This window comes from Rana temporaria, chromosome 4, assembly GCF_905171775.1.
Source record: "Rana temporaria chromosome 4, aRanTem1.1, whole genome shotgun sequence".
NCBI classification, from domain to species: domain Eukaryota; kingdom Metazoa; phylum Chordata; class Amphibia; order Anura; family Ranidae; genus Rana; species Rana temporaria.
Window position 1 is genome coordinate 341,708,881 of NC_053492.1, and position 15,826 is coordinate 341,724,706.

Below are 15,826 nucleotides of genomic sequence, written 5' to 3' on the forward strand. Positions count from 1 at the left end.
ACAAATCTCTCACCTTTTTACAGACCCCCCCCCTCCCCCCAGCTCTCTCACTTTTTTCACTGATCCCTCCTTCCAGCTTTCTCACAAATCCTCCCACCCCCACACAAAAAGCTCCCTCACCTGTTCAGTTTGTCCTCCCACACAGCTCTCTGTCACCTGTTGCAGAATGCAGCCATCCACGGCTCTGTGGCTCTGTGATAGCTGTGCCCGGGCTTTTTTTTTTCAACACAGTGACATTCCTGCACCTCTGCCTATTATGAATGTAACACGGAGCAGAGGAGTGTCACAGCATTTCACTCCTCTCGTGCTACACAGTTGTAACAGGCAGCAGGTGGAGATGAGAAAGATCTCGACTCTGCAATTGCCCACGTTATTTGTAAATATGGGGCTTGGGGAGGCAGATTCTATCTGTAAACTTCCAGCATCATGTTCCCTGGATGCAGTGCTGACACTAGCACACAGAAGCTGGTGGAGGAAGTGATTCCTTTACTGAGCTTGGTGACAAGAGGGAAAGGACAGGGCTGTCAAAGGTGGCGGAAATCCGTTCCGGCAGAAAAAAAGCCCTGCATTTACCACTGCTAATAAATGTACTCCGTCCGGGTGCCACCAAGACTTGAAATCTTAACTGGGGGCTACAAGGAGCAATAAAAAGAGGTAACGCCTGCTTAAATTTTCATCACTGATGCATAGTCTTGGGTAAATTGGATTGCCGCACACTCAGCTTGAACATAGTAACTTTATTTGTCCTTGGCACAAACATGTATAAAAACTCATAGCACACAGGGATACAAATAGGAGAGATGTTAACGCGTTTCACCCCATCACTCTTATTCATAACATAAAATCACCACCACTATCTGTCTCCTATAAAGTCCTCAATAACCACAGGTGTAGGAGCTGCTAATCATCTATTAACCCCTCATGGAAAAACAGTGATACACCATAATACTAACTACAAAATGACACTAAAGGCCCATACACACGATCGGATATTCCAACAACAATTGTGTGATGGATGTGTTTTGTTGGATAGTCCAACCGTCTGTATGCTCCATCTGACAATTGTTGTCAGAATTTCCGACAACAAATGTTGGATGGCCATGCTCTCAAATCGTCTGACAACAAATGTGTCCTGTCGGATTATCTGATTGTGTATACACAAATCCGTTTGACTTAAATCCAAAGTACAAACACGCATGCTCCGAACCAATGTTATCCATCAGACAACATTATCAGAAGTTGCCCAAAGGGTGGCGCTAAAGATTTGAAAAACAACATAGTTTCGTGTATGTTGGCCAAAAAAAGTTCTGCCGTCTGTATGCAGAACAAGTTCACGGCCAACACCCTTCGGACAAAATTCCACGGATTTGAGCATGTGTATGAGGCTTTAAGAAATTAAGCAAAAATAACTAATACGATAACAAAAAATTTAAAGAAACAAAAGTAACCAAAAACATTAAAAATGGTAATCCTCGTGGAATAGAAAATAAAGGCAAAAAGGAAAAGGTAATGAATATAATACCAAAATAACAGAAAATAAATATAAAAACTTCTGTTTGCTATGAGTTTAATAAAATAAAAAAGAAAATGCACTTTTAAAAAATATATTAGTAATAAGAATTAAAATACAAAAACCTGTTAGTGCTACCTCTGCCCCTGTTGGGTAGATTCACCATCTCCAATTGTCTGGTTTACCATTAACATTGAAAATAAAAGTAAAAGAAAATCACATTTTGTGTTGTCCACCAAACCAGTAATGGAGGTGAAATTGTAATGGGGACACTAGTTCAGGTGACCTGGGGGGCCCCCCAGGGATTTCTCTGTAACCCTCCCTTTCTGTTCTGGCTGTGGGACAGACTGTAAAGGGAAATCTCCCCAGTGGGACACAGATGGCAAAAAATGGCAGCGGTTATAACCCTCCCTTGCTCTATCCAATATGAACACATTTTTGTATTTTAAAGCTGAACTGATTTCTTGTAAACACTCCTAAGGCAGTCCATCTTTGCATGTGTGGCTAGTTTTATACCATGCCTCATGCCAGGGGTGTATTTAGGTTTTGTGCTGCCCTAGGCCTGACTAAACTCATGCACCCCCTAATTTAAATATGACACACCCCTTCCTGTCATGGCCACACCCTGTGTTGTTTAAGACCCGCCCTGAAATTTTCGAGTGAGGACACTAGTTCTGAGGGGGCAATGGACTCCCTTAATTTACTTAGATTTCCTCTTACTTCCTGGTTTCCCATAGAGCAGGAAGTGAAGGGAAATCTTTGCAATGGGACAGGGATGGCAAAAAATAAACTGACAGGGGCTATAACCCTCCCTTACTCTACCCAAAATGAAAAGTGTTTCCTATAGTTCTACTTTAAGTAGATGGTGTAGCAGAATCATATAGCACAGTGAGGAAGGTTTGTGGTCCAGGATGATAAAACGGTCAAAATTGGAAGAGCCCCCCCACAGTTGCGGAATGCCGGCCGCCCGCATACCAGAAGCAGTGCGGCTGCTTTATGGGGGCGCTAGACTAATTTTCCTAACAGTGTAGCGCAAGTCGGCGAGGCCTCTTTTTGTGCTGCCCCCCTGCAAAGTGCTGCCCTAGGCCTGGGCCTTGTTGGCCTAGGCCAGGATACAGCTCTGCCTAATGCACACAAATATGAAATGAATGTCAAAATAAAAGCTTGAGACCTTGTGATAATGCTGACAGAGCAAAAAGCACTATTGTAATGATGTGCATGTTTGTATTGTTCTTTATAGTTCTATGCATAATAGTAATTGTCTACTTTTAATGTAGTCCATCCCTTATGTGGGTACAATCCTTGGAGGCCTGGAACCTGGGACTATGGTAGTAATCCATGGAACTGTCCCTAATGATGCAGACAGGTAACAGAAAAATGTATTCTCTAATGTTTTACAAAACCATTAACCATTGTATCCTGTATAGTAGTTGTTTACTAATCTATGACTGTACACTCACTGGGGGTTATTTACGAAAGGCAAGTCCACTTTGCACTACAAGTGCACTTTCAAGTGCAGTCGCTGTAGATTCAAGAGGGACATGCAAGGAAAATAAAAAGCAGCATTTTAGCTTGCATATGATTGGATGGTAAAATCGGCAGAGCTTCCCCTCAGATCTACAGCGACTGCACTTCCAAGTGCACTTGTAGTGCAAAGTGGATTTGCCTTTTGTAAATAACCCCCACTGTCTTATTGGTAAAAGACTTTTGACAGGTTTTGAAGTACCAACTATGTGCCTTCCTTTAACCAATGTTATAGGTTGCCCTTTGAAAGCCTCCCATGTCCTCTCAGTTAAAGGGGTTGTAAAGGAATTCTTTTTTTTTCATAATAAGCATCCTTTACCTGCAGACATTCCTCTTTTCACTTCCTCATTGTTCGTTTTTGCTCAGAAGTTGCTCTATTTCTTCTCTGTTCTGTTCACTTCCTGCTTGTCTGATTGTTACTGACCACCGTGAAAGGAGGCTTTACTGCGGTGGTCAGTAACAAGCTCACCCCCTCCTGGGAACTACATCTGTGCGGCAGGACGCTCTCTACGTGTTAGAGACTTCAAGGAGGTGTGAATTACTGGGCGTGCCGCAATGCATACTGGGAAATGTAGTTCTTACATGAACGAGCGCCGCAAACCAGGAAGTGAATGAGAGAACAGGAACTAGAACGCCGGAGGTGATATAGATGAAGGAATTTATTAGGTATTTACTAGTTTTTTAACAGAATCATTACACTATTCTGTCTGTCTACCTTGCAGACATTAATTTTAGGCAAAAAAAATATTTTCCTTTAACTATAGACTTCTTTTGATCCTGTCTGTGTTTTTTCTTGATATGCTATAGAAGGATGTGTGACCCCCCCCCCCCTCCCTTCATGATTACGCGACATTTGTCGTATGATTTGGACTTTAAATACATTTTTGGTAAATACCTGGAATCGCTGTATGAGCCACTGGTGTTGTGGTTTTGTTATGTTTTATTTTGTGTCCTCTCTCTATTGTTTTGTGCAGTTAATGTATTGGGTAATTTGTAATTCTTCTACATTTGAAAATCAATAAAAAAAATTCAAAAAAATTAAAAAGTGGCCATATGCTGTCACAATCTACTTTTTTATCTACCATCGGCTATGTAACGCAAGGGGCTGCCTGAGTTGATCCAAATTGAATAGATTGTTCAGGTGGGTAATAGTTTTTAAATTTAAAGGAAATTGTACAGAGATTGAACAAATTGCAGTGTATGGCCACCTTTTACATCTAAAATTAACTACTCACTCTTTCAGTTGAATTGAAATGCAATGTAAAAATGAATATATACCGTATTTATCGGTGTATAACACGCACAGGCGTATAACACGCACCCTAACTTTAAGAGGGAAGTTTCAGGGAAAAAACTTTGCACAGCCCCCTGCGTATAACACGCAGGCACAGTTTGCCCTCTATTTTCAGGGTAAAAAAGTGAGTGTTATACGCCAATAAATACAGTAATTTAAAATTTTGACCATAGCTACCATTTTAACGATCCTAATTCTGCTTTAAAATGATTGTTGCCAGGTTCCAGATAGACTTCCAGTGTGGGAGCAGCACAAGCCCACGTAGTGATGTGGCTTTACACTTCAACCCACGGTTTAAAGGCTGGAACTGGGGCCAGATCATCTGTAATACCTTACAGAATGGAAGCTGGGGCTGGGAAGAAAAAACATACCCCATGCCTATCGCACCGGGGAAGCCATTTGAAGTTATATTTCTTGTTTTACCTCATAAATTCCAGGTGAGTTTATATCATTACTCTGTTGTATATTCAACATATTTTAAAAGGAGGGAAGGATTTTGTTTGGTTAGGCACACCATTTTTATTAATTAGACTATGATGGGGACATGATCTTCTAACAATCTGTCTGGGCTGTTTGTAGTGAATGCAATTTGGACTACCCTATTAGACTGGGTTCACACTACTACACTACTTTCATCCTACTTTGCTCTGTGTTCAATGTTTCCCTATGAGAGCGTCTCGGTCCGACTTTGAAAATGCTCCCTGTACTACTTTTGGTCCTACATTGATCCTACTTCAGGCCCATTGAATATCATTGAAGTCGGACCAAAGTAGTATCCTGTTCATGAAAGTAGGATGGATGTAGGACCAATGTAGGATAAATGTAGGACCAATGTAGCAGAGCAAAGTAGGATGAAAGTAGTGTAGTAGTGTGAACCCAGCCTTAGGCAACAGATCCTTTTGTTGGTATTTAATGCTCACCATGAGTATCCCACATACTGAGACTTAGGCTCTGTGCGATTTCAGATGTGACTTGAGTCGCACAGAATTGCTTGACAATGTAAATCACATTGTTTTCAATGGTGCCTGTTCACATCAATGAAACTCGGCACGGCACTGTTTTTTGGAATTGTGGTGGGGGCAGCCCATACACATGTAGGGGGCCCAGCTGCTTGGGCCCATACTTGCCATCTGTTTCTAGTAATCTGTTCCGCTACAGCTCAGTGCCATGCTTTTTGTTGGAATCTGGGCTGTGGGGATAGCAGCAGCATCATTGCTTCTAAATACATACACTGAGGAGTGGTGTATGTATTTAGGAGATCAGAATATTCTTTCAATCTTCCCCCAGTGGACTTCTGCACACTTGCTCTGTGCCCTCCTGCACTCTGATCCTAACCCCCCCCAGATCTCCAATACCCTGCTGAGAGAAGCTGGAGCACAGCTACTGCTGACACTGTGCAGAGAGGGAGTTGAGCTGAGCTGTAGTCTGAGCAATGTTTGTGGAGATAAGCTGGTAGCCTTTCATGTCAGGACAGAGCACAGATTCGTTTGCAGGACATGAGCCACTGGCAAGGCTGGTCGGAAGAGCAGGCATGTGTGTGGGGCTGGGGAACATCTTTCAATCAGGCACACCATACTGTATGATCATAATTTATGACCATTCCATTTTTGTGTTACTGTGTCTTTATTGGATTGAGCCACCTCTTTTCTGAATATATGGGGATGTCTCTTTGTTGGATTGGGCTGTCTCTGCTGAATATTTGGGAGTGTCTCTTTGCTGGATAGGGATGCCTCTTTGCTGAATATTTGGTGATGTATCTTTGCTGGATTAAACTGTTTTGGCTGGATTGGGCATGCTTCTTTGAATATTTTGGTATGTCTTTTTGAATATTTTGGTATGTCTCTTTGCTGAATATATGGGGATGTCTCTTTGCTGAATATTTGGGGATGTCTCTTGGATTATTTGGGGATGTCTCTACTGGATTAAGCTGTCTCTTTGCTTGATTGGAATGTCTCTTTGCTGAATATATAGCAGGGCTCGTCAAATCCCAGGTGCCAGGTTGCCAATGCAAATAGAAATGGCGTCCTGGCTCCTGGGCATTTATCAGCCTCAGTGGTGTAGCGTGGGGGGGGATTGCTGAGCACAACAAGAGTCACTGCACTGGTGTCCTGGAACACTTCAGCGAGCGCCATGCGGCTGGCAGGCAGGTAGGTTTCACTATGCCTCGTGTGTGCTTGAGGCCGGGGGTTGGGAATGGGTGGTGGATTAACGGAGGAGAGGGACTGAACTGTGAAGAGAGGGTTAATGGGGATGCGGGGCTGTAGGGAAGTAGAAAGGGCGGGTCAGGGGTGGAGCGGAGCTGACAGGGGTGTAGTGGAGCCCCCATTAGGAAGTGTCTCATGTGTGGCTCTCTGTGTCACCATGGTGGTGTGGACTGTCGCTTCCCTCTCTGTGCTCCTGGAGCTCCTTTTTATAGTTTCTCCGAGTCAGGTCTGGGCAGCCCGGGAGCCTGCTACCCCCTGGACAGCCCAGGGCTGGTGCAGCCAGCTATCAGTGCAGCCTCATCAGTGCAGCCTCATGAGTGCCCATCAATGCACATCAGTGTAGCCTCATCAGGGCCCCTCACTGCAGCTTTTTAAAATTTTCGTGTTTTTAGCAAACAATAAAAAACCCAGTGGTGATTAAATACCACCAAAAGAAAAAGCTCCATTTGTGTGAAAAATTTGTGTTTTATGACTGAGTAATTGTCATTCAATGTGTGACGGCACTGAAAGCTGGCCTGGGCAGGAAGGGGGTGAAAGTAACCAGTAAGCAAGTGGTTAAAAAAAAAAAAAAACTGGCTCCTAACTTTAAGCTGGCTCCTAGATTCAAAACAAATTTTGCAAGCCCTGATATATAGGGCCGCCTCTTTGATGGATATATAGAATTGTCTCTTTGCCGGATTGGGATGTTTTTTTGCTGAATATATTGGAATGTCTCTTTGCTGAATATACAGGGCTGTCTCTTTGCTGCTCTTTGGGCAATATATATTACCTTATATATATATATATATATATATATATATATATATATATATATATATATATATATATATATATATATATATATATATATATATATATATATATATATATATATATATATATATATATATATATATATTTTTTTTTTTTTTATTATTAAAATATTGGCAAACATGTTCTACACACCTGCTCTGTACAGTGGTATTGCACAGAGCGGCTCCGATCCTCCTCTTCCTCTTCTTGTCTGCCCCTGTAGCAAGCCATTTGCTATGGGGACAAATGGTGCAGCTGGGCCCCTTGACTTACACAGCAGGACTTGGGCCCGCCCCCCCCCCCCCACTTCCTCTTCACTGCATTTGAGTGACAGCAGCAAGAGCCAATGGCTCCTGCTGCTGTTTGAATGCTGGGTGAAGAGGAAGAAAGGGGAGATTAGATGCAGTCGTGTACATCGCTGATCTCTTCGACCCTCTCTTCCCTTTCACACAGGGAAACTGAAAACTTTTTTTTACCTTGATGCAAGCAATCCATTAAGGTAAAAAAACTTTTTTTGGTTTAGTATCACTTTAAGTTGTAAGAGTGTTAAAATAAAAGTGGGTGCACTGAAGGACTCTGGGAAATGGTGGTCAGGCTGGGGGGGGGGGGGGGGTACAGCCCTGCCTGTATTGCTTTGTTGCGATTTCAGCACACTTTTGACCCCATCGAATATGCAAACCACATCCAAATTGCACTGAAAATTATATTGCAGCAGTGTGAACCTAGCATTAGACTGTGTGCTGTTCTATGTTTGAAAACGCTATACTGTACACTACACTGGGTCATACCGATGCAAAGCTTTGTGGTAAGAGGTGCCCTTTTTTTAAATAATATTGTTACTGAATATATTTATGTTTGTAGTTTTTTGAGTATAAAATGTTCCTGAATGTGTTTTTTTTTTTTTTTTAGGTTTCTTCAAATGGGAAATTCTTGCTTTCATACAAACACAGGATTAACCTGGATAAAATTGATACACTTGGCATATATGGACAAGTGAAAATTAATACAATTGGCTTTGTATCTGAAACAGTAAGTCATTTTCTCTGTCACTCTTCCTATGGGAGAAGGGGAAAGGAATATCATTAATAATTGCTCTTGATCAGGGAAATCTGTTGATTGTTTTTAAATTGACTGTCTTTTACGCTTATGTATTATCTATATTGCTCATTCTTTTATGTAAATTATTTGGTATAGTCTACACAAAATATTGCCTCAATTTTAAATGGACTATAAAAAAATAGAAGCCTTATTACATGCTGAAATAGGAAATGAAAAATAGCGCAAAGATTGGGGCACACACAACGTTGATATCAATAGGAAAAATATAACAAATGAGTACAAAGGGGGATAATTTTATATAGGATAGTAATTAAAAACAAAATCCGGTTGAGATGGATGAATTCAAATAAACAGCACCAGCGGCAGCTCCCTTGGGAGTGAAGCAGTCTCTGTACAATAGGGATAAAAGGGACGTGGTGCGCCAGACTAAGTGTAGTACGTAGTGAACAAAGCCAATTTGCTATTCGCATAACATCTGTGAGAAACGAGCATGTCAGGTATCCATCTGTAGTCATACAAAAGAAGGTGCAGCGCTAAACAGAAAGTCCATATATGAATATTGTAAACACCATCCGTGGAATCTTCAGTGTGCACAATGAACATGTAAAAAACTCCTCGTGCAATGTGAGAAAACCTCCACCACAAGTTCAATAGGCCGCTCACCTCACAAAATGGACCCTGCTGTGAAAGGGTCAATATTGCAGTCCCCTAAGGGTATAATGGATGATAGTGGGTCCAAATCATTGCAGCATGGATGGCAGGTATCACAAGCGATGATGTCTCAATCAAGTACCGTATATGGCATGTAATGATACTAACATAGTGCTCTCCGTGATCACAGAAACATTTAATAAAAAACAAAAATGCACTTACAATAAAGGCACTAAGCCAGTGCCAGCATGATGTATGAATCAAAATGTGCATTTTGCGCTGATTTACCTTCTTTATATATCCATCTGTAGTCACTGTGGAATCTGGAACTGTGTTCATGGTGGCATCCCAAGGGGCTTCAGTAAATCTGAAGAAAAAGCAGAAGCTTTTAAACGCATCATCTGACAGGCCCAGACGTCCCTTCCAGTTTCCAGACTTTCACGAGTGCGTTCCACACTGGTGCGCACGCCAAACAACGTGAATCAGGCTGGTCCCCTCCATCGCCCTGCTGACATCTCGTTTCAGCCAGCTGGGATGTCCCCATGGACACAGTTCCAGATTCCACAGTGACCATGGATGGATACCTGACATGCTCGTTTCTCACAGATGTTAGTAGCCAGTGGGCTTTGTATTGAATAAATTCCCTACTTACTGCACTTAGTCTGGTGCACCATGTCCCTTTTTACCCTTACTACATGCAGACATGGCCATATGAGTTATGAGCCCTCAGACAACTAAAAGTCACATGCTGCATGATTCTCAAATTCTCAAAACAAGGATTTGAAAGCCTTTTTTTGTATTTAATTATTGGTTATCTGTTCCATTTAAAACGGATGGTTGGGGGTTGTAAAGGTGGTAGGCGGCCTCAAGGCATTTAAATGGTCACTAAAGGATTTTTTTTTTTTTAGCTAAATAGCTTCCTTTACCTTACTGCAGTCCAGGTTTCATATCCTCATTGTTCGTTTTTGCTTTGATGTTGCTGTAAATCCTCTCTATTCTGGACACTTCCTGGTTGTCTGTTTCCTGATCACCACAGTACTGGGAGATTTCTCTCTGTGGTGACTAATCAAGGAGGTGTGATTACTGTGTGTAAAACGAAACTGGATTGGCGCTGAGGAGTTTTAGACAAAGTATTACTGCCCTCTATTGGCTCACTGCCCTCTATTGGCTCTCTGTACATCAGAGAACCAGGAAACAACAGCAAAAACGACACTAAACTGTAGGTACATTATATGATTGATTTTTATCTATTTTTAATCATTTTTAAAAGGAATCGGTTAACTATTATGTCTCTATACCCTGTAAACAGTCATTTCAGCTAAACATTTTTTTTCCTTTAGTGACCCTTTAACTTTAACTTTAAAAAAAATTAATAACAAAGTACATCCAGTTACTGAACAAAATAACAGTGTGTGTATATACAATGTGTGTATCTATGTGTATCTATCTTATCTATCTGTTTGTAAGGGCCAGTTCACACCACATGCATTCCAACACATGGAAAGTAGGTTTTATATGGTTTTCAATGGCATAGCTCACACCAGTGCAGTCAGTTTCAGAGCATTCCAGCAAAAAACTTGACTGTACTGGAATGTAGTAAAATGCATCAAAAATACATCGAAAACAAGTTAAGGGAACAAAAAAACAGGGAAAAAAAGCATCTGGAATGCATCCTGAAACGCAAAAAACGCTAATTTAGAAACACATCCGAAACAGATCTGGAGTGCGTTTTTTGTGGTGTGAACCAGCCTTAATTTGCTGTGTATACTTCTTTTTATGTTGATTAGTACAGACAAACTGTGACATAAAAAATTAAAAAACTAATATCAACATTATTTCATTCTGCCAGCTACAGCAGAGTACACCACCCATTTCCCTTGCTGCCAGCCTCTTGGATGGCTGTCTGGTAAGATATTTTCATACATTTTAAGGTTGGAAGCCATTCATATCTTTAAACCGATTTTGATTATAATACTAGGTATTTATTCTATTTTTCAAATAAGCTTTTATTTTATGGGGCACCTGGGACCTAAGTTTGTACAGCAATATGGGTTTTCTAAAAACAAATCAGATGTAGCTGTTTCATCAGATTGTCTGTCTGCCTCTTGCTTACAAAGGTCAGCTTATAATCATTTATGTAAAACCTTTATCCCAAAAGGGAAAAGCTGTTAGCTGTAACTGCTTATAAAGTGTTAGCTGGAATCCAGATTAACCACCTCCCGCCCACTGTATTGTGGGCGGCAGCTCTCTTGATTTGGGACAACGTCATGTGAAGTCTTCCCACTCTTGCTGCGCTTTCATGCTTAGGGGGGCATGCAGCAATTGGTGATGCGCTCTGTCCCTGGGACAAGGCTGTCAGAGAAATGGACCATGGAAGTACTGGCAAACTTGCCAGAAGAAGAAATGGGCGCCATGGTGCATCATGTGACAGATGGTTCCCCCTGCTGGCCTATAAAGGACTACCTCTTTCTGACCCAAGTTGCTGGACTGTCGTCGGCTTCCTGTATTCCTGAACCTCTATGTGATTACTTGGATTTCCTGTTCATTGACCCGGCTCATTCAAGATCAATTGATCTGCTCTCCTGGCTCATCCCCTGGCTTGCTCATGGACCTTCCTTCTGCCTGTGACTTTGCCTCTGCCTGATTACCCGTGCATGACCCCAGCTTGCTATACAGACTTTGCTTCTGCTTGATTACCAGTTTGTAGACGCAGCTTACTTCACGGATTTGCTCTTGCTTCTTGCCATCCAGCCGCGTGTTCACTGCTGTCCTCTGAAGCACGGTTTATTCCAAGCACAGCGGGGAGTTCCTTGCCACCTGTGCACCACCACTTCCTGGTACTCCTCACAAGGTGACTCTCTTTTGGAGCCATCCAGATCCTGCCAGCAACCTGTGCTTTTTTTTCCGGGCCGTATACCTTCTGTGGCACTTTCAGAAATATACCGCACCCAGCCGCAAGGGGAGCCCCTTTCTGCATATTGGGTTTGGATCAGGTACATGACAATGGCACATTTCCTGTAAAGAGCCGATGACAAGGCGCAATCACAGCTAGTCACATGTAAATAAAGAAATGCTGGTTATCAGCATATCAGCATTTTTTTTCCTCACTTTGACAAAGATTAATCAGTTCAGCCCCAACAGTGCCCATCATTGTCTACTCATCAGTGCTGCATATTCGTGCCTCCTCATTAGGGGTGCTGAAAATAATCACAGCATCGATGCATCGCGATTCAGATGTTCACAATGCTGCGAGTCAGCCGAAACGCTGTCCGGTGACATCATCCGTCGCTCCGTGCGGTGCTCTGCCTCTCCAGGAGAAGCTGAGGCAGAGCCTGCATAATGGATAAAGCTCGCTTCCCCTTCACTGAACCAGAGCAGGTGAGTGCCAGTGTCGCTGATCCCATCCCTCCACCACCACCCCTCTGCCTGATCCCACCACCCCTCTGCCTGATCCCACCACCCTTCTGCCTGATCCCACCATCCCTCTGCCTGATCCCACCATCCCCCTGCCTCTGATTTCAGCCACCCCCTCTGCCTTTGATTTCAGCCACCCCCTCTGCCTCTGATTTCAGCCACCCCCTCTGCCTCTGATTTCAGCCACCCCCTCTGCCTCTGATTTCAGCCACCCCCTCTGCCTCTGATTTCAGCCACCCCCTCTGCCTCTGATTTCAGCCACCCCCTCTGCCTCTGATTTCAGCCACCCCCTCTGCCTTTGATTTCAGCCACCCCCTCTGACTCTGATTTTAGCCACCCCCTCTGCCTCTGATTTTAGCCACCCCCTCTGCCTCTGATTTCAGCCACCCCCTCTGCCTTTGATTTCAGCCACCCCCTCTGCCTCTGATTTTAGCCACCCCCTATGCCTCTGATTTCAGCCACCCCCTATGCCTCTGATTTCAGCCACCCCCTCTGCCTCTGATTTCAGCCACCCCCTCTGCCTCTGATTTCAGCCACCCCCTCTGCCTCTGATTTCAGCCACCCCCTCTGCCTCTGATTTCAGCCACCCCCTCTGCCTCTGATTTCAGCCACCCCCTCTGCCTCTGATTTTAGCCACCCCCTCTGCCTCTGATTTCAGCCAACCCCTCTGCCTCTGATTTCAGCCAACACTCTGCCACTGGAGACAATTTTAGTTTTTCTGACTACTTGAATTTTTGGATAAAACCTTTTTAACCGCGCGCACTTGTGTGATGCATCGCAGAATCTAATGCGCACTTGCGTGATGCATCGCCGAATCGTGGACAAGACAATCTTAATCGATTTGTGAGGTCAGTGAAGATGCGCACCCCCTACTCCAGTGCAGCCTCATTAGCGCACATCAGTGAAGTTATTTATTTACAACATTTTATATAAAAAAAAACCTCCTTCCTTCCTTCCACCAAACAGTGGTGATTAAAGCGGAGTTCCACCCAAAAGTGTAACTTCCGCTTTAAGCACTCCTTATTTACATGCCACATTTGGCATGTAATTTTTTTTGGGGGGGGGGCATCGGTAGGAGTGGTACTTCACGTGACAGGTCCCAGGAGATCGCCTGTCCACTCATAGTGCCCACACTATGAATGTAGGTGCCGGCCGGAGAGGTGGGGAGAGGAGCGGAGCTCCGGGCGGCCGTGTCGCTGGACCGTGGAGCAGGTAAGGTTTTCTTTTGTTTGTTTTTTATTAAAAGTTAGCAGCTACACTTTTTGTAAACACTGAAAGGCTGGAACTCCGCTTTAAATACCACCAAAAGAAAGCTCTATCTGTCTCAAAAAACATGATAAAAATTTGGTTTGGGTACAGCATTGCATGACTGCGCAATTGTAATTCAAAATGCTACAGCGCCGAAAGCTGAAAATTGGTTTGGGCAGGAAAGGGGTAAAGGTGTCCAGTAGGCAAGTAGTTAAATTTGTTAGTCAAGTCCATCTAAATCTGCTATTCTAAAGCCCCATACACACAATCTGAATTTTTGACAACAAACTTAAAAATCTGACCGTGTGTACGCTCCATCGGACAAACTTTTCGGTTTTCATCGGACAAAAGTTCGCTCTGCAACAAGCTTTTCGGCAACAAAAGTCCTACGGTGCAAAGTCCTATCGTTTGTACAGAAACCCATCGGACTTTAGTCCAAAGTACAAACACGCATGCCCAGAACCAATGTTAAAATCAACCAACAATAGCAGAAGTTGACCAAAGGGTGGTGGTAAAGAGCAGAAAAATCATGTGATTTTGGGAAAGTTTGCAGAAAAAGTCCTGCCATGTGTATGCTATGGGTGTTTCCGGCCAACGCCCACAAAAAATTTTGTTTGAAGTCCCTACCGTGTGTATGGGGCTTAACACTGCCCTCCAACCAAACAGACAGTGCTGCTGTCCAAAGGTGTCTACTTTACTGCTTCATCCAGAATGCAGACACCCTAAGACAGAAATTATGTTACGGTTACTGACAGGATCAGCAGGTTTAAAAAAAGGGGGGGGAAACCTTAAACAATGCAGTTTTGAGTATTGTACACAGATATTAGTGTTTTGCTGCTGAATTTTTTTTGGGCTCATTAAGAACGGTGATCAGACCCGACCGACGATCTGAGCAGCTGCATGTAAATCCACCTTGGAGCTGCGTGCAGGCAGCCCAAAGATGCAGTGACCATCAAATGTCAAAATCTGACATACAGGCAGAAGTGGGTGCACTGTTCCGAACATAAGACACTGTGCAATCTGATTACACGCCACAAGTGGCGGTTCAGATTGGAAGTTTCATCGCCCATCTAAATGAACCCTAAAGAATTTTCAAAGGATTATGAACGCATTTGTAATTGCAGTTTTTTTAAGGTTATTGTAGATAACAGTATGTGCTTGCATTTATTGTTGCTTTCATACTCTGTGTGAGTCAAGTGTGAAAGCAATGTGAATGTATATGGAACACCTTTTTGTGCCCCCTGCACTTTGGGGCATCCAGTTGTACTGCATGCATCTTCTTGGTGCTTTAGTGTGCCCAGGAGGCATTGGTGCAACATCCAGCCCCAATGTCTGCAGCCTGTTAAAGTCTATGGCAGGCTGCAGCTGAATGGTATGAGTGGTACAGTACTTGCGTTTAGGGCCCTATGCGTTCAGGTCTTCTGCATTCCAAGATACACCCTGTACAGCTAGATGCCCCTGTGTTTGAGAGCCCTAAATGCAAGTCATTTCTCTCTGAATGCATACAGTGGTTGTATTGGGTGATCATTGACAATAAATAAACAAATAAAAGAGCTCTTCTGTTAGGAAAACATTTTGGAGTCTTACAAATCGTAAATCATCACTCTCAACATGCTATAATAATGCTTTTCTTTGACCTTAATTGTACAGGAATTACATAGTTTTGTTTTAATGACTGGTAACCTTTAAGGCTCCATGCACACAGAAGCTAAAAAAACGCCAGTAGCTTTGCAGGGAGCCTTTTAACATTTTTTAGCGTTTTTGCAATAGCGTTTATTAGCGTTTTTCAGTGTAGCGTTTTTTACCTTTTTTTTTTTTTTTTTTCTTTTTTTTTCAATGGATTTTTTTAGCGTTTTTTTTTTCCCACCGAAAATCGGCACTTTGAACGCAAATTTTGGGCGTTCAGAAAAAAGCTAATAAATTCCAAAGCTCATTAACGCTAAAAAACGCCCATGGGCACATAGGCTAACATAGAGTTCAGTTTATGGGCTTTTTAGAAAAAAGCCAAAACGCCAATGAACTGCAGTTTATCAGCTTCTGTGTGCATGGAGCCCAAGACGTATTGCTTTAACTGAATAATTGATGTAATATTTACGTCAGGTATGCAGCTGCTAGAAAAAAACATTCCTC

General features: G+C 42.9%; 1 protein-coding gene across 1 annotated transcript in view; it reads left to right on the plus strand.

Annotated features, from left to right (window-relative positions):
- Positions 1-15,826, plus strand: part of LGALS8 (galectin 8) — a 57,204-nt gene that overhangs the window by 9,706 nt on the left and 31,672 nt on the right. Inside the window, exons 3-6 of the mRNA XM_040350782.1 lie at positions 2,788-2,876; positions 4,549-4,765; positions 8,234-8,353; positions 10,884-10,940. Of these exons, the coding sequence (XP_040206716.1) occupies positions 2,788-2,876; positions 4,549-4,765; positions 8,234-8,353; positions 10,884-10,940 (483 nt within the window). The remainder of the gene's footprint in view (positions 1-2,787; positions 2,877-4,548; positions 4,766-8,233; positions 8,354-10,883; positions 10,941-15,826) is intronic.